Below are 17822 nucleotides of genomic sequence, written 5' to 3'. Positions count from 1 at the left end.
TCAATACATATATCCTGAAATAAATCATGCATCTTTGATCAAAATGACTAATGTTTATGAAGCAGTTATTTTACTAATTTATGGTACTGAATTGAACCCAGGGGCACTTAACCACTGAGCTACATCCCCAGCCCTTTTTATTTATTTATTTATTGTATTTTTTAATTTAGAGACAGGGTCTCGCTGAGTTACTTAGGGCCTTGCTAAGTTGCTGAGGCTGGGTTTGAACTCACGATCCTCCTGCCTCAGTCTCCCAAGCTGCTGGGATTACAGGCATGTGCCACCATGCCCAACTATGAAGCAGTTATGATATGGCAGGCATTATCACACCCACCCAGATGTGTAAACACACACATGCGCGCGCGCGCACACACTGAGTTTCCCGTTTAATCCTTGAGCAGTCTTACTGAACAGATGAGATGGAAGCTCACTGTCATCAACTGATTTTCTCAAGTATTCAGAGCCGGTGTAGTTGAACCAGGTGGGTAGACTCTGGGTGTGACCACTGTACCACAGACCCACGACCACCTCCGTCCCTGGGGTCTGAGGGCACCTTAGTGTCTCTCCCTGTGCACCTTAGTAAGACCCCGTCTTGCACGTCCAGGTCCTATGCATGGTGTGTGGCTGTGTGACATCAGATGCCCTGACCACACTGGAGGCTGGATGGAGTCTGTGTATATATCCAAGTCCTAACCGTCCAACTACATTCACACCTGAACATCCATCTGTGGTTATCAAAACTGCAACCTGACACATGCCAAGTATAGCTGAAAGCACTTGTCAGAACTTAAGTGCACAAGTCCAGTTGTTCACGGTTGCATATGGCCACATGTGTGACTTCGTAGGACACCAAGTTTGCTGAGATGCAAAGACTCTGGGACCAAGCCCGAGCCACACAGTCATTTATATATACATACATAGTGTGTGTGTCCCGCCCAGAGCCGTGGGTTCTTCCTCCTGCCTGCAGGTGACATCTGTAACTGTGCGGTCCAGAGGAGCAGGTGGGTGAAGAATGCGTGTGCGTCCGAGGACGGGTGCGGGTGGAAGTCCTCGTTTTCATTGTTTGCGCTTGGCGGGGCTAGCTGAGGGAAGAGAGGGGTCTGTGTTAGTCAGTTTCTCAGAAACATAAAACTCACAGGATTTACAGATGTACCGAGAATATTTACGACAGGAATCGGCTCTCGTGACTACAGAGGCCAAGGAGTCCTGCCACCTGCTGTCTGTGACCTGCAGAACCAGGAAGCCAGTGGTGTGATTCAGCCCAAGTCCAGAGGACGGAGGAGCAGGAGCACCAGTGACGGGGGCAGGAGAAGACCCATGTCCCAGCTAAGGTGAAAGGGACTTTGCCCTTCTCCTGACTTTTTCTTCGGTGCCCTTGATGGGCTGGATCATGGCCACCCACATGGGGGGGAGATCTTCTTCACTCAGATGCTGATCTCTTCCAGAAATACCCTCAGAAACACCCCCAGAAATAATGCTTTACCTAATATTTGCACATCCCTTAGTCCAGTCAAGTTAAGTTGACACATAAAATTAATCAGGGCCCAAGGGAGGGGACTGGACTGTGCCTCAGACTGAGTCCTTGCCTGAGACCCAGGAAATGGCTGGGGCCCCCCCAAGGCATGTTCCTTCTTCCTCTCTCCCCTCCTCTCTCCTCCTCCCCCCACCTTCTCCTCCTCCTCCTCCTTCTTCTTCTCTCCCCCCCACACTTCCTGCAGACCCTGGACTCCGCCCCAGGAGCCCTGGTCAGCAAGTCACAGTCACATCTTGATAATTCTGCAGCCAGGCTCTCTGCCCTTTAGTCGGCTTGTTCCTCTCCACGAAGAGGCCAGCACTCAGGGTCATTGGGAGGGAGGAGCAGAAGTGCAGCAGTCACTGCGGGAGGACCCCCAGGGCAGCTCTGGGGGGTGTGGGTGGGCAGGGATGGGAAGCAGCCCAGGGAGCGGAAGCCCTTCCCTGCATGCACTGTCTTCCTGCTTCTCTGTCCAGCTCTGTCTCCAGGTCTGTCCCTCTCAGGGTGACTCTGGAGCCCCACGGTGGCTGCAGGTCCTCCAGTCCTTTGGGGGAGTCCCCTGAGGGATTCTCAACTCACCCAATTGTACACCAACCCATGCCAGCCACCAGCTGGGTATGACAAACTGCAGGTCACCGATCTGACAAACCCTGATCTGTTCTGCCCGCCCCAGGTTGTGCAGTGTTTCATGCACCCCTTTTTGCCCAGACCCTCGGGTGCTATTCTTGTCGCAGCCTCTCCTTCCTCCAGGGACCCTGGACTGCGGAGCCCCAGCCCTCCTCTCTCAGGCCCAGGGGTCCAGACCCCAGCCTCCTCCCCCCACTATGGAAAGAACCTCCTATGGACAAACGCTGGCTAGCGCCACCTAGTGGCAGAACCGCCCCGCAGGGACAAGAAGAAGAAAGGCAGGTTTTCTGTGCCCTCTCCAATTTTCCCCAGTACAGTCCAAAAAATAAAGTCGCAGGGAAAAGCTAAGTTCTGCACGTGGCATGCTTCCCATTCAATGTCACACTCTCACACTCGGTTCTCACACATCCATTTTCTCTCCCTGAGCCTCAATTTCCCCGTCTGTAAAATGGGGTTCTTGTTAAAGTGGGTTCAGGGATTCTGAGAAAAGTGCCATCCCAGGAGATCAAGAAACAAAGTTCCCTCCAGTCCTGGACTTGCCGCTGCCAACTGTCACCTGAGAAGAACCCCTTCATTCCCCAGAGTTCCCCAGAGGAAACAGGACTAATAATACTTGTTCAAGCTGGGCGCTGTGGTGCACACTTCTTGGGAGGCTAGGGCAGGAGGATAGTGAGCGCAAGGCCAGCCTGTTCAACTTAGTGAAACTTTGTGTTAAAATAAAATTTTAAAAAGGGCTGGGGACGTAGTTCAGTGGTAGAGCACCCCTGGGTTCAAGACACACCATTAAAAATAAAAAGGTCTAGGGTTACCCTGCACTGACCACGTGTCAGGCAGTAATGCCTCCTCTGCAGAGGAGGTAGAGGCAATCACCACTCCCACTGAGTAGCCAAGGCAGCCAAGGCACTGAGAGGCTAGGTGATGTGCCCAAGGGCACACAGCACTGTGTGGCAGGGACAGGATTAGCACCCGCCCAGCTGCTCCAGAGCCCGTGTCTGAATCGGGTGCTGTGTTAATTGGTCTTTAAAGCCTCAGCCTGATTTTATAATTGACACACTAATTCCATGGGTATTACCTCATCCAACCCCAAGAAGGCCCCACCTCATCTGCCCACCCCAAACTAAAACCCCTGAACACCTGACCAGCAGACAGGTGATGCTTCTCACCCAAGGGGCCACACATTTCTTACCCCTCCCAACTTCAGCAGCCTCTGAGGGCTTGAACAATTCCCACCTCCTCTGCTCAAGAGTAGAAGAGGACTGGAATCCACAGGCATCAGTACAAAGCAAGCTTATCTCCTTACGCAAATGAACTCCACACTCCTGGAAAAACTCTGAGGCAGTCCACTGAGGACCAGGTTTTACAGGGAACCACCTCAGGGGAGGCTGTGAGCAGGGGCCGGAGGGGTGGGCTCTGAGAATGGGAAGACCCTCTGTGGCCATGTGGTGACTGCCACCACCCCAAGGGCCAGACTGCCAGGTGAGGAAAAGAAGACTGCTGGGGCCTGGGGCCAGGAGCCAGGGAGAGAGAGAGACTGAGCTGGCCAGGCCAAGGGGACAGAGAGGAGGGGCGGAGGAGCGAGAGGCTGGGCCAGGTCAAGGGTTGGGGATGGATGGGGTGAGAGGCAGGACGGGAGGGGAGGGTGGACGCCTATGGGGTCTGGTCCTATGAATGGGTGGACGAGGATGGTGGGACTGTTCCACAGAGAGTCTGGATATTGAAATGAGTTAGGACACCGTGAGAGGGCCCTAATGACATTGGGGAGGGGTAGCCCAGGAGCAGGTGGCTGCTGGAGACTGGAGTTCAGGTCTGAAGGAGGAGACCTGCGTGCTTGGTGGGTTAACCCCCGAGCTGCAAGAAGAATCTCCTGCAGAGCGTTCTCGAAGGAGAGGAGGTGGTCAGAAGGCCGGCCTCAGGCCGCAGGACAGGCGAAGGGCATCTGCTTAGACAGCCCGCAGCACCGCACGGGTCTGAGCCGGCCGCAGCAGGCGGGAGGCGGGTCGCCGACGTCACCGAGCGGGGCGGGACGGGCACGCTCCCAGTGGGCCCGCGCGCTGCAGATCCGGTGTCCCTGTCGGTGTCCGGCGGACGCTCCCAGTACCTGCCTGCGTGGGCTGGAAGGAAGAGCACGTGCGCCGTGATGGACGGCGCTTAGCACAGGCCTGGCACGGGAAGCCTGTGGCTCATCTTTCTGTCACCACCACCGCCTGCCAACAGCCGCACGTGGCCAGGGGGCCGCAGGGAACTGGCCAACCGGTTGTGCCTGGGGTCGGAACATTGGATTCTGCCCCGTTGCCTCTTGCCCTCTGCATGACTTTTGCCTGTGCCGCCCCTCTGTAGAAGTTATTAAGGAGAAAGCCATAAGCAGCTGACAGGGCTGTTGGGAGCACAAGTGAACATGGGGCGTGGCCTGGGGCGGCCCCGCCCGGCTGGAAACAAAGGGGAGACAAAGGGACCAAGGAGCTCTAGAATAGCTTCCAGCCTAGGAATCCAGAATGTCTGCAGATCTGCAGTGGTCGATGGCTGGAGACCTGAAGTTCTAGAGTGCCTGAAGGTCTGGGGCTCCTAGACATTGAAAGCTCCAGAGTTTCAGAGTGTCTAGAGATCTGTGGTTTTAGAGTATTCTGAAATCTTGGGTTTCAGAATATCTGAAGACAGAGACTTCCAGAATGCCTTGGGGCCTGTGGTCCTAGAATGTTAACGTCTGATATTCTAGATATTTGGACAGCCTTTGGTTCTGGAGGGCTGAGCCCCGACTGTTGGGCAGCTTCCCATAAAGGAAATGCCTCTCCAGACAAAAGAGGAACCATGTTTATAACAGGTCCCATTCTTTGCTGGTTGACTTGAGGTAAGTCCCTCCTACTCTCCGAACCTACTCATTAGTGAGACTAAACAATTGCTCAGAGCCCTCTGGGGTTCTGAGACACCAGAAGCCAGCCTCAAATACCTGAAGCCTTCAGTCATCTTACTGTTGATCTCTGGCCTTCAGAATTTCAAGCTCCAGAATCCAGAATCAAGACCACAGAATCCAGAACACACACCTAGTTCCACAGTCTCTAAATTCATACTTCTCAGTCAAGATTCTAGCAATCTCAGACTTGCGAAAGCCAAGCTTGTCTCCAGTCCAGTCTTTTAAATGTGCAATGCAGATCTAGAACTCCACACATCAAGTTCCCCGAATCTCAGAATCTAGATCAGACTTTAGAAACAAGGCATCAAAATCCAAAATCTGCCATAGTAGACCAGGCCCCAGGCTTCCACATTGCATGTGCACAGGTTTCTGACCTCAGGTCCCAGGTTCCAAAGGTTTCTGACCTCAAGTCCAGATTCCTAATCTGGATTCTAGATTCAAATACCTGGGATCCAGAATCCAAGCCTAAGACCTCAAAGGGCATTCAAAAAACTTAACACCGCCCCACATCCAGATTCCAGACCTCAGACCCCAGAACTCAGACTTCAAAATCCACACTCCAGACTTTAAGTCATAAATGACAAATTCAGGACCCCAAAATCCAGAACTCAAGATCCAGATCTAGACTCTGAGCTCCAACTCCAGAATCCAAGGTCCAGAACCCTGTCCCAGGCACAAGAAGTATGACTCTAGAATCCAGTTTCCACACTCCACACCCCAAATTCCAAGCTGTATATTTTGAGGTCCTCTGAATTTTCTTGCACTTGCCTTCCTGTCCCTGGAGGAAAACTCCTTCTCACAGACTCAGACAATAGTTTCAGTCCATAAATGCTCATTAAACGTCGTCCCCCACCCCACCAGCCACCAAGGCGTCCAGCCTGTAAAGCTGACTCTCAGACACCTCTCACCCCACCCTACCACCCCACCCCAGGACCCAGGTGGGGCTGGGACCTTATAAATTCAGGCATTCTGGTGCCTGCCTCCCTTCTGCTGCCATCCAGGCTGCCCTAGATGCTACTGGAGATCTGGAGGGGGTGAGATCTTTAAGAAAGAGCATGGGAAGGGGGAGCGGTGAGGGGCCACTCAGACCACCCTGGGGGAATCGAGCGTCAAGGGTACTGGATAGATCCATGTGTCCTTTACTGATGTCTCAAGGTGAACCTGAACCAAGACAATGTCCTGAAGCTGCCAGAAAAGCCCCCATGGGGACAGGGGAGATAGAGTGAACCAGGAGGATGTGGCTGAAAGCACCCTACCAGAGCCAAGGACGTGGGCAGGAGAACGACCTTCCGGAGCCCACCTGCATGCCAGGCTTCAAGCTGGCTGGGGACACAGAGAGGACCTGACCTGAGGCCCCTCCTCAGAGCCCCCAAGTTGGGGGAAAGGGAAAGACCAGACGGGATTTGTGGGGGTCTGTGCTGTAATGGAGGCAGGATGGGCCTCCATCCTGCGGGGTTCAGAAGACAACCGTTAGGTACTAGGCCTCCCAGAGGAGGCCGGTCTGAGCCTTGCAGGACAGGTACAAATTCGGAAAATGAAGGGAAGACTTTAACTCACTCCCAAAGCTTCCCCGGGTCTCCCCTTGGCCAGACCCAGCAGCAGGCAGTACATGGAATCCAGAATCAGGTCAGCTGAGGCCTGCTCACGGGAGTTCCCAGTCTGATGGGGGAGGGAGATGCCACTGAGGGCCAGGGAGGTCAGAAGAGGCCTCAGGGGGGAAGTGGACCTGGAGGAGAAGGGCATGCCTGATAGGGGCACAGCCTGAGCCAAAGGGGAAACAGCTGCACTGGCCTTGTAGACCTTGTCTACAAGGACAAGGTCAGACAGGCTGAAGGCCAAGAACCCACTCACATCCTCTAAAATGGGGCTGAGGGGCTGGGACTTTATCCCAGGGTCACTAAGTGGCCTGTAGAGGGCTGTGATCAGGGAGGGGCATGGATGGCCCGCTCTGGCAGTGGAGAGACCCACTGGGGCCTTGGGCAAGGACAGGCTGGGGGAGTGCTAGACTGGAGGGGGACCTGAGAGGCCAGAGAGGAGGCTGGGATTGGGTCCTGAGCAGGCCCTCGGGGATGGCATGGTGCGGGGGCCTGACAGGCTACAGGGGGACCTGGGGCCTGTCCTGGTGCCTAGAGGAACAGTAGACCCTCCAGAGATGGGGGACCCAGTGGGAAGAGCGGGTGGGGGCCAGGGGAGCGGGTGGTGAAAAGAAGTTTTTGAAACAGCAGGGGTGAGGAAGGAATGAGCCGGTGCCTGGAGGGGTCCTGGTGGGACAGGGGAGCCCAGGCGCAGCCCGGTTCCTTCTCCTCTCCACAGACGTCAGCTGCGCCCAGCCCCTCTCCACGATGTGGCTTCTGCTCACCTTCTCCTTCCTGCTGGCATCTGCAGGTGAGCGGGCCCAGGTTGGGTCCTGCTGCCCCAGAGGGTGGTGTCCCTTCCCCTGAATGTGCAGGTCCTGGAACCTCAGAGAGACCACCGATGACCCTGCCCCCACCCTCATCCCACCTGAGCCACCTACCAAAGTCCCTGAGTCCTCACCCACCCTGAAAGCCATTGGGGCTCTGGAAGCACTGTGCTGTCTGGAGCCTCTCCCTGCCCGTGACAGGGAGCACAGTTCTGGCATCTCACAAACCTGAGTTTGAGTCCTGGGCCTGCCCCTTCCTTGCTGGGTGACCTTGAGAAACTTTTTTTTACCTCTCTGGGCCTCACGTACCTTCTGGATAAGATAACATGTACCTGTGACAATAATGGTGAGGTCTCAGTAGCATAATGTAGGTAAAGCATGTAATAAGCATTGAACAGGGTCGAGAAGCCAAGAGCAAAGATTCTGGGTTCAAAGCCCACCGCTGCCACTCTCTAGCTGCCCAGTGAGTGAGAGAGCTAACAGGCCTTCCCCAACAGGTGGTTGTTGAGGACTAAACTTGGGGCCCCATGAAGTGTACCAGGCACGGCACGTCCATGTGAAGTGGGCACCACAGTCCTCATCTGCCAAGGGAAGGGGCTGTGGCTCAGAGAGATGGCCACTAGGTCAAGGTCACCTGGGTGGCAGGTAAACTCCAGCCCTAGCTCTGCCACCACCCAGAGAAATCAAATGTAACCTGATGCCTCCAGGTGAAACCAGTGGGTAGACTGTTCATTAACCCCCTCCTGCCCCACGGGGCCCTCCCCCTGAGGCCCCTCAGGCCTCCCCCATGCTGCCAGCCTCCCCTCGGGCTCTCCCTGTGCCCTCAGCTCCCTGCCTCCCGCCTGCCTGCTGCACCCACCTAGGGACTCCGCCCTCCTCCAGACTGGACTGGCCAGGTGCAACCCGGTGCCCAGCTGTTCAGCAGTGCCCTCCCGCCCTTCTCCATAGGGCAACCTCACCTTCCTTTGTTAAGCCCCTCGTCCACCACATCCGCATTCCCCTGGCCTCACCCTCACCTTGGTGGGCACAGTGGGGGCATTCGGTCCAACTGTGCAAATTCAGCCGCAGTGAGGGTGTCTGTGTGCACGGCTATGACCTTGGGGGTACACTCTGCTCACTTGCACATTGCCCACTGTAGGAGGTTGTGGTCCTGTGACCTGGAAATGTCCCTGATCATGTCCTGTGAATGGTGCCATTGTGTGTGTGTGTGTGTGTGCGCGCGCGCGCGCACACCAAAGGTAGAACTCGAACCCAAAGGTAGGATTGGTTTCTCAATCCTTGTTGAGTGCTTATTATATGCATTACCCATATTATGCTATTGAGACATCACTCACGGGTGTGTACCACTGTGTGTGTGTGTGTTCGTGTGCGTGTGTTCGTGTGGTGGGGGGAGGGGGTATCCACCTCCCACCCACGCTCATGAACCAGGTCCCCGTAGGTGCAACCTGCTGTGTCTTTGGCCTTGAACATCCAGCCATATGTCTGGGTGTTGCCCTGGAATCTGATCTTGTGGGTCCACATCTGAGTGTTGGTCCTCTGGTTTGGTGCCTGCAACTTTGGCTCTTTACAAAACAGCTGTGATTGAATCCAGGTTTTGGCTGGTTTTGACTTTGGCCATCAATCATATGGAGGTCTGTGCAGATGTCTGCCTCCTTTGGCTCTATGTGTGCCCACAAATAAATCCATGTGTCCTTTGTTAAAAATAACTAGCATTTACTAAGCAGTTACCAGTTACCATGTTACAGGCATGATTCAACACACACACACACACACACACACACACACACACACGCAAACACACACTCCTGTTTCATCTTTACAAACATCCCCATCTTACAGATGAGGAAAGAGAGGCACAGAGAGATCAAATAACTTGCTCACATCTCACAGCCTGTATATTTGAATCCAGGGTGAAGGACCCCACTTGCTCTGTCCAGACCTGGTATGCACATGTGCTCATCTGTGACACTGGGTGCCAAGACCCACACTGGAGACTAAATTTAGATCTGCCCTATATCCAATGCTGTGTGTGTATGGATACACCCACGTATTAGCTGTTCATATTCATACACATGTGAAAGTCTGTGCTGTGATTCTCAAAGCTAACCTGTGTGCCTGCAGTTGATTTTCAGCTTAAAATGCTCTCCCTGTCTTGTGCCTTGTCTGCCAGCCTGGTGGAGTGCGGGCGTGTGTCCAGGACCCTATGGGGCCACGCTGGTATCTTTTATAGTATAGTGAACGTGGCTGAAATATACTGACCCTGGAACCAGCCCTGTGTGTCATACATATTGAGGGGCTACATTCACTTGATATTGTGACACTTTGGTGACCCTGAAGGACTAGTTCCAAGTGACCACCTGTCTGAACCTCACCCCCAATCACAGAGAACTCCTTGCCCTCTGAGCCTTTCCCCTTCCTCTCTCCCAGGCTCCTTAGCAAGTAGGGCTGCTAAGAATTGCATAACAGGCCGTCTTCGTAAAGGCCAGAGAAGACAGCACTTCACCACAAGCAGCAGAGACAATTCAGAAATCGGAACCAGGCATGGTGGCACACGCCTATAATCCCAGCAACTTGGGAGGCTGAGGCAGGAGGATCACAAGTTTGAGGCCAGTCGCGGCATTTTAGCAAACCCTAAGCAACCTAGTGAGATCCTGTCTCAGAAAATACAAAGGGCTGGAGATGTGGCTTGGTCATTAAGCACCCCTGGGTTCAATCCCTAGTACTGCAAATAGGAAAAAAAGAGAAAGAGAGAGAGAGAGAGAGAGAGAGAGAGAGAGAGAGAGAGAGAGAGAGAGAGAGAGAGAGAGAGAGAGAGAGAGAGAAAAAGAAAGAAAGAAAGAGAAAGAAAGAAAGAAAGAAAGAAAGAAAGAAAGAAAGAAAGAAAGAAAGAAAGAAAGAAAGAAAGAAAGAAAGAAAGAAAGAAAGAAAGAAAGAAAGAAAGAAAGAAAGAAAGAAAGAAAGAAAGAAAGAAATCGATTGGGGAGGGCGTGGATGAAAAGGATGGCCAGGACAAGGCGTAAGGAAGGCGTGGGGGATGCCGAAAAGGCCCCGCCTCAGGAATCTTCTGCCCCTCCCAGCAGCCCAGGATGGAGACAAGGCTCCGGAAGGGGAGGAGTGTGTGCCCCACTCCCAGCCGTGGCAGGTGGCCCTCTTCGAGCGTGGGCGCTTCAACTGCGGGGCTTCCCTCATCTCCCCGCGCTGGGTGCTCTCTGCTGCTCACTGCCACACCCGGTATGAAGGCAGGGCTTGGGATCCTGCCCGGGCTGGGGACAGGGCTGGGAGCTAAGTTTGGGGGAGGTTCACGCTTTGCCTGGACTGATGGGGTGACGCGGGACGAGGGTCTGGATCCTGGGTTCTGAAGGAGGAACCAGCTGGCTGAGAAGGGGTGTGAGTTCTTAACTCTCAGGTCGCTGAAGGAGGAAAGAGGCTGGTACGGGCCCATCTTTCAGGCCCCGGGTCGGGGAAGGATCTAGGGATCTTACAGATTCTGAGGAGGGAAGGTCTGGAACCCAGAGGCTGAGTTCCAGGTGCGCCCGAGCTTTCCGTTTCCTGGATCCCCGAGGGGCAGGAGCTGGAACCTTTTGGCCTCCGGCATACAGGTTCATAATGGCATCTCGAGATTCCCAAAGGGTCAGAGGAGTCCAGGTTGCACACTCTTTGATCCCCCTGTCTACTCCTTACCCTCTCGCCTGCACAGCTTCATGAGAGTGCGCCTGGGCGAGCACAATCTGCGCAAGCGTGATGGTCCGGAGCAACTGCGGACTGTTTCTCGCATCATCCCACATCCGCGGTATGAAGCGCGCAGCCACCGCCATGACGTCATGCTGGTGCGGCTAGCCCGGCCTGCGCGTCTGACCCCCCAGGTGCGCCCGTTGGCTCTGCCCGCCCGTTGTCCCTACCCAGGAGAGGCCTGCATGGTGTCTGGCTGGGGCCTGGTGTCCGACAACGAGCCCGGGACCACAGGAAGCCCTGAGTCTCAAGGTGTGTGAAAGGATGGATCCAACCTTCGGGGCTCTTGGTGGAGGGGGCAAGAGCCAAAACGCACTGTGCGCTCCAAGTCCACTGTCCTCCCCAGTGAGTCTCCCAGACACACTGCATTGTGCCAACATCAGCATCATCTCGGACACAGCTTGTGACAAGGACTACCCGGGAGGTCTGACGGACACCATGGTGTGTGCCGGAGTAGAGGGCGGAGGAACAGACTCCTGTGAGGTCAGATCCCAGAGGGGCCAGCAGGTGGGAGAAGTGGTGGATGCAGGCTGGAGGTTGGGCTGGGCTCGGATTTTGTGTGAGAGCGCCAGAGAAGACCCTAGAGTTGGTCTGGAGATGGGATGGTAAGAGTGGTTATGATGCTGGTGAGGTTGGAGTTGGAGCTAAAGATGGGGACAGGGATGGATTGGGTTTGGGGTGGAGAATGTGGCATCTAGCTTGGGATAGCATGGACTGGTGTGAGAATGGGGGTGAGTTTGCTTTGGGTGGGAAATATGTTGGGGTTTAGGTGGGATGGGATGGATTCGGAGAGGAGATTGGGACTGAGTTGTGTTGGGTGTGAGGATGGGCGTGGCTTTGCTCTGATGGGTTGAGGTTCCTTAGGTTTAGCTGGGGGTGCCTGAGGGTCTGGTCATGGGAAAGACGAGTGGGAGCGACGGGTTCCCTGGAGTTACACTGGGTTGACGTTGGGTTGTACTGGTTTGAGTTAAGTTGGCTCATGATGGGTTGGTTTGGGTTTTGGTTGAGATTGTGAATGGTGATCCAGGAAGTTCCCACTCAATCTGAGACACCCCCTTCTCCCCGCAGGGTGACTCCGGGGGGCCCCTGGTCTGTAGGGGTGCTTTGCAGGGCATTGTGTCCTGGGGTGACGTCCCTTGTGACACCACCACCAAGCCTGGTGTCTATACCAAAGTCTGCCGCTACCTGGAGTGGATCAGGGAAACCATGAAGAGGAACTAATTGGACTCTGAGTGGAAGCCGCCACAGCTGACCAGCAGCCCCGTCCTGCCCTCGGCCACTCCTGCACCCACTCTGTCCCTGTCCAAGTCCCAGATGTTAGCCAAGGACTTGTGTCTGAAGCCTTAGATGGTGTTCAAGGTCACCTGTTTAACACCAAGATAAGAGGTTAATTCAAGTTTCTCCGTAGGAGTTCTTTCTTCTGGAGATGAAGGGAAACAGGAGCCAGAAGCTGGGGGTGGGGGTACTGAGAGACGCAGAACAAAGTTCCATCTCAATCCTTATCCCTCTAGTAGGTGAGAGGAAATGACTTCAAGCAGGGCTGTGTCCTTTCAGCACATGTGAGCAAGTGCATGATGCTGACCAGGGTCTCAACCTCACTCACCCTGGATCCTCACATCTGTAAAATTCTGACCATGATATCACTTACCCAGGTGGTCATGAGGAGATTGAGGTAATTCTTATGAACTGATTAGAACAGTGTCTGGCACTGGGTAAATAAAATCACTGAACCCCAGAGAGAACCCACACACACTAGGTTACCAAGAATGACTTCTTTATCTTAAAGATTTGATTCAAGGTTTCCTGCTAGTCGTGACAAACAAGGCAACTCCTCCTTTCCTTAACCAGATTCCTGGATAGCAGAGGCTGGGACCCTGTGAGCTGCTTTGATCTTACCAAAGAGTCAAGATAACACTTCAGAAGCCTGTGGGTTTACCACTGAGGCTTCAGGAACCTCGTTCCTGGTTCTCCTCAGAGATCCCAAAATGTGATTTTCAAGATCATGGGATATGGAAGCACATGAACCTGGTTCTTGAGATCTAAATATTATATTGATGGCATGAGAGTGGTAGCTGGAATTTGTGGTGATAATTGTGACCCAGGAGGGCAGTTTATCCACATCTGTGGGACTTCAAAGAACATGACCTTCAGCATCCATACCCAGGAAACAAGGAGTGAAAAGATCATTGTGATCCCAACACTGTCTGGGGACACACTGCATTTGGGAATGCTAGAGAGCTTGCCCCGGGAGACCCTGGAAATTTCAGGATTTGAGAATGCTAGCCCTGTGGTAACATGTCCTCCTAATTTTTATTTTGAAAGGACCAAGTCTTGGGTCCAGGAGTGCAAGCATCAGGGCAGGCTGAATGCCAAGGCTTATGTTTCAGGGAGAGCTGGCAGCTGAGAAGCTGCTTTCTGGGCGCTGGAGTGCCCTGTCCCACTGAGCAAGGCCCCAGGAGCTCCAGGCCCTGCCCACCTGGCCTCAGCCCTGGGAATGCATCCAGTGTGATCCAGGGCATGCAGGACAACAGGTGCAGGTTCTCCCTCCCCTTCCACAGGGGGTGGGAAAGGGTAGCCCAGCCCGTCACCAGGGGCAGGGCCTTGGCCAGTATCTGGGTGCCAGCAGGGCAGGGGCGGGGCTCTGGGGGGGATGAGGGTTTTTAAAGGCTCCCCAAGGAGGTTCCTCAGCTCCTAGCTTACCGCCTGCCTGCCTCTGGACACCTCTGTCACCATGTGGTTCCCGGTTCTGTGCCTCGCCCTATCTCTGGGGGGGACTGGTGAGACAGTGGGGGGATGTTGGGGGGGACCAGCACCCTGACTCTCATGCTTCCCTCTACCCCGTGAGTCCTTCCTCTCCTGACCAGCACCCCAGCCTTGTCCCTCGAGGCCATGTCACCCTAGACCAGGGTATTGGATGCTTCCTTTCTCTCCCAGGCCTCCACACTGTCACCTCCCTCAAGGGTTCCCTTCCCTTACATGGGAGGTCCCTGCTCCCTGCCACTTGACGGAGAACTTTCTTCTCTTCCCAAGTACATAGCACATCTCTGTGTCTCTCTTTGAGCTTCTCCAACTCTTCCAGGGAAGCCCTAATCCCGTACAGACCCTGGGACCCTGATCATCCCCTCCAACCCTCTATTCCTCTGTGGCCCGATGGTCTGACAGGTCCTGCCTCACCCAGTGATTCTCCCACCCAGCTGTCAGCAATCCATCCAGTCCTCCAGACCCTGACATCCAATCCCCTTCCTCCCAAGTCTCCCAGATTCCACCAGACAACCTGGCTTCCCAAGCTGGCATGTGACTCCAGACATGGTGGCGGTGTGGGGCGGGCATGGAAAAGTTCTCTCTGCCCCAGAACCCTATGCAGAAGCCCCAGTCTTCCCTCCCAGGATACAAACCCAAACCCTGCAACCACAGGCTCCTTTCCCTACAGAAGTCCCATCTCTCCCCAAGCTCCAGCTCTTCCCCACCAGGAGCAAAGCTCTGGCTTCCTGGGACTCCAACCCCAGGGCCCCACTACCTTCCTAGTCAGACCATCCTGCCCAAAAGGACCTCCCCAAAGGACCACAATAACCACAATGTGTGATTCTGACCCCTTACGCCAGGCGAGTCCTCCATCTCCACCTGCACAGCGGTTTGGCCTTCTCTGTGCCTGTCCTGGGACCGCCTCCACCATCCCCCAGCACCCTCTGACAGGAACGCTATCCCCGTGGGAAACAGTCTGCCCACTATCCTATCCCAGAATGACTGTCACTCACCTCTCCCTCTGGTGTCTCCAACCCAGTCCTGACACAGCCCTGTGCTCAGGGCCACCTCCCACCAGAGACCATCCTGCAACACAGGAAGGACCCTGGAACCTCTCAGGAGCCCCTCCAGCCTCAACCCTGCCCCTTCCTCTACCCTTCAACTTGGGAACCCTGAATCCTAACTCTTCAGCACAGCTGACCCCTTCCAGCCCAATCCAGTTCCCTAAATCACCCCCAGATTCCCCTACCCAGACATGATTATCCTCTCAGACCTGGTCCCCTAAACCCTCATCCTTTCCTGAACCGCAAAGCTCAACCCAGGCCCTGTCTCCCTAGCCTAGAAGCCCCTAAACACAAAGTTCTTCTTCCAGCCTCTGATCCTCCGGGGAGGCCTCTCCTGGTTTCTGGAATCCCTCCTCTGTCCACTCTCCTCCCACCCCTCAGCCCAAGACCCTGGGGGCCTGACCGCGACCCGACGCCTGCTCCTTGTCTTGCTGCGTTCTGCCCTCATTCCCGAGGCCAGCTCTGCTCTCAGTGCACAAACTCCCCATCCAGCACCAGCCGGCAACCCACAAGCTCCGGAAAGACTCTTGAGTTTGGGTCCCTTTCCCAACCCACTTGGCTATGCCCCCAGATTCCCGGTCCTGGCCCTCTACCCCCACATCCCTTCAGACCCTCTGAGCCCAGTCCCCAACCCTCTCTGCAGGTGCTGCGCCCCCCGTCCAGTCTCGGATCATAGGCGGCCAGGAGTGTGAGAAGCACTCCCAGCCCTGGCAGGCGGCCGTATACCATTACAGCAGCTTCCAGTGTGGGGGCGTCCTGGTGCACCCCCAGTGGGTGCTCACAGCCGCCCACTGCATCAGCGAGTGAGTAGGGCCGGGGCCTGGGAACAGGGTGTCTTGCCCACAGGACTGGGCAGCCAGGGCCATTCCCAGGGTGACCTCAGGCAAGGCTGGGCCTGACCAGGGACAGTGCTGGCTTTGCAAGGAGGGGCAGAGCAGGGACTGAGCACCCTGTCCGCACCTGTGGCTCTCTGTCTCCAGGTATTTGGCTCTTTCTGTGATTGCGTTCTGGTCTCTGTCTTCCTCTCTTCTCTCTGTACCCCCATCTCCTGTCCATGTGTGGGTGTCTGCTGCCATCTTGTTCACTCCACGTCTCCTCCCCGTGTCCCCACCCCTCTCCCCTTCTCCAGGTCTCCAGCTCACCCCTCACCTCCTCACTACTGCCCCCATTCTGGGGTGGGGGACTGAGGGGCACCCAGAGAAAAGGCAGGCATGCACCCCACCCTGCATGCCTGGAAGGGGCTTCCCGGAGGTCCTGCCCCTCCCTGCTGGCCACCAGTGCCCTAGGGGACACGGGAAGGGCTGAACGAGCTGGGAGGGCGACTGAGGGGGCAGGAGGAGGCGGGAGAGGCAGGGGCGACCTTGGGCTCTGTGCCCGCTGCCTGTCCTGCCGGGGCCCTGGCCAGCCCGAGGCAGCTGAGCGGCTCCCAGGCCTCCCCTCCTCGCCTCCCCCGCTTCCTCTCTGCTCCCTGTCCTCCCTCTTCCCCTGCGCCCCGTCCCGCCTTCTCATTTCGCTATGCCCCTCTTTCCGTTGGCCCTGGTCCCTGGCTGTCCTCCTCACTTTCCCTCTTTGGGGGCGCTCCCCCTGCCCCGCCCTCCCCTGCTCACTCCCTCCGTCCCTGTCCCCCAGCAATTACCAGCTCTGGTTGGGTCGCCACAACCTGTTTGATGATGAAGACTTGGCTCAGTATGTCCAAGTCAGTGACAGCTTCCCACACCCAAAATTCAACCTGAGCCTCCTGAAGAACCACACCCGCCTCCCCGAGGAGGACTACAGCCACGACCTGATGCTGCTGCGCCTGTCAGAGCCCGCCCAGATCACCGATGCCGTGAAGGTCCTGGCCCTGCCCACCCAGGAACCAGAAGTGGGGAGCGTCTGCTTGGCCTCCGGCTGGGGCAGCATAGAGCCAGAAAAGTGTGCGTCTGGGCCAGACCATGCAGCCTGGGGCTGGGCGCTGCTGGGGAGAGCGGGGTGAGGACCCAGGGGATCTGGCCACACCCTTTTTCCCCTCGGCCTGCAGTTGCATACCCAGACGATCTCCAGTGTGTGGACCTTGAAATCCTGCCTAATGAAGTGTGTGACAAAGCCCATTCCCAGAAGGTGACAGACACCATGCTGTGTGCTGGGCACTTGAAAGGTGGCAAAGACACCTGTGTGGTGAGCCAGCACCCCCCACCCCAGGTGTGGGAGGCTGGGATCTAAACTCTTGGGATTCTGCTCCTCTGCTGCCCCACTGCAGCTCCTGCCCCAGAGCCTCAGCGGCCCCCATCCTGTCCCTCCCCACGCTAGTGCCTCATCCCTCCACACCAAGTTCACCTGCTCCTCCAACACATATGGACTGTCTAGTCAGAAAACTCCTCGAGAGCAAGCTGGGGCCAGCCCAGGGGCGTGTCCCATAGCTGGCCCTACTCATTCTCACCGTCTGGTCTGCAGAGCCTGTCCTCTGGACCATGACCCCCAACCCTGTGCAGGAGACACTCTGAGTCCCATTGGCCCGCACTCTGTCCCTCTGTTGGGGCCCTTGCCTGCCTTCTTCTGGGAGTGGGCTCTGGAGTCCCCGGGTCTGAGTGCTGGACTTGCAGCCAGAACCCAGGCCCTGCAGACCCTTCTCACTCCCTGTCCCTCTTATGTTCCCAGGGTGACTCAGGGGGCCCACTGGTCTGCAATGGTGAGTTCCAAGGTGTCACATCATGGGGCCACGTCCCATGTGGCAGCCCCAATATGCCTGCCATCTACACCAAAGTATTGCCGTATGTGAATTGGATAAAGGACACCATAGAGAACAACCCCTGAATGCCCACGCTGTCTCCTGCTCCCAGTAAAACCGAATATGCATCA

General features: G+C 55.7%; 2 protein-coding genes across 5 annotated transcripts; both read left to right on the top strand.

Annotated features, from left to right (window-relative positions):
• The first annotated feature begins 4198 nt into the window (after nucleotides 1–4198).
• On the top strand, nucleotides 4199–13333 carry KLK15 (kallikrein related peptidase 15). 4 transcript variants are annotated; one of them, XM_079118104.1, is made up of 7 exons: nucleotides 4199–4529; nucleotides 4854–4985; nucleotides 7362–7433; nucleotides 10530–10680; nucleotides 11147–11430; nucleotides 11525–11661; nucleotides 12247–13333. In XM_079118104.1, the coding sequence occupies exons 3-7, from the start codon at nucleotides 7391–7393 to the stop codon at nucleotides 12397–12399; spliced, it is 768 nt and encodes a 255-aa protein (XP_078974230.1). In that variant the 5' UTR covers nucleotides 4199–4529; nucleotides 4854–4985; nucleotides 7362–7390; the 3' UTR covers nucleotides 12400–13333. The 4 variants fall into 4 exon arrangements, with proteins under 4 accessions (XP_078974230.1, XP_078974227.1, XP_078974228.1 ...); XM_079118101.1 differs by having other exon boundaries at nucleotides 11525–11685; XM_079118102.1 differs by lacking the exon at nucleotides 4854–4985 and having other exon boundaries at nucleotides 11525–11685.
• Nucleotides 13334–13853: 520 nt separating this feature from the next.
• Nucleotides 13854–17822, top strand: LOC306648213 (kallikrein-1-like). Its single transcript, XM_079118105.1, has 5 exons — nucleotides 13854–13955; nucleotides 15628–15787; nucleotides 16614–16900; nucleotides 17005–17141; nucleotides 17622–17822. Exons 1-5 carry the CDS (start codon nucleotides 13910–13912, stop codon nucleotides 17775–17777), a joined length of 786 nt encoding a protein of 261 aa, XP_078974231.1. The 5' UTR covers nucleotides 13854–13909; the 3' UTR covers nucleotides 17778–17822.

The sequence above is a fragment of the Sciurus vulgaris genome (assembly GCF_902686455.1).
Source record: "Sciurus vulgaris genome assembly, chromosome: 17".
Classification (NCBI taxonomy): domain Eukaryota; kingdom Metazoa; phylum Chordata; class Mammalia; order Rodentia; family Sciuridae; genus Sciurus; species Sciurus vulgaris.
The sequence above is the reverse complement of the archived record's forward strand: the minus strand, read 5'-3'. Positions and strand labels throughout refer to the sequence as shown.

Excerpts from the sequence above, each read along its gene's own strand:
- KLK15 (XM_079118102.1), top strand. The coding sequence starts at position 7,391 with ATGTGGCTTCTGCTCACCTTCTCCTTCCTGCTGGCATCTGCAG. Across the intron at positions 7,434-10,529 it reads CTTCCTGCTGGCATCTGCAG|CCCAGGATGGAGACAAGGCT; the intron begins GTGAGCGGGCCC and ends CCCTCCCAGCAG. Across the intron at positions 11,686-12,246 it reads GATCCCAGAGGGGCCAGCAG|GGTGACTCCGGGGGGCCCCT; the intron begins GTGGGAGAAGTG and ends TTCTCCCCGCAG.
- LOC306648213 (XM_079118105.1), top strand. The coding sequence starts at position 13,910 with ATGTGGTTCCCGGTTCTGTGCCTCGCCCTATCTCTGGGGGGGACTG. Across the intron at positions 13,956-15,627 it reads CCTATCTCTGGGGGGGACTG|GTGCTGCGCCCCCCGTCCAG; the intron begins GTGAGACAGTGG and ends CCCTCTCTGCAG. Across the intron at positions 15,788-16,613 it reads GCCGCCCACTGCATCAGCGA|CAATTACCAGCTCTGGTTGG; the intron begins GTGAGTAGGGCC and ends CCTGTCCCCCAG.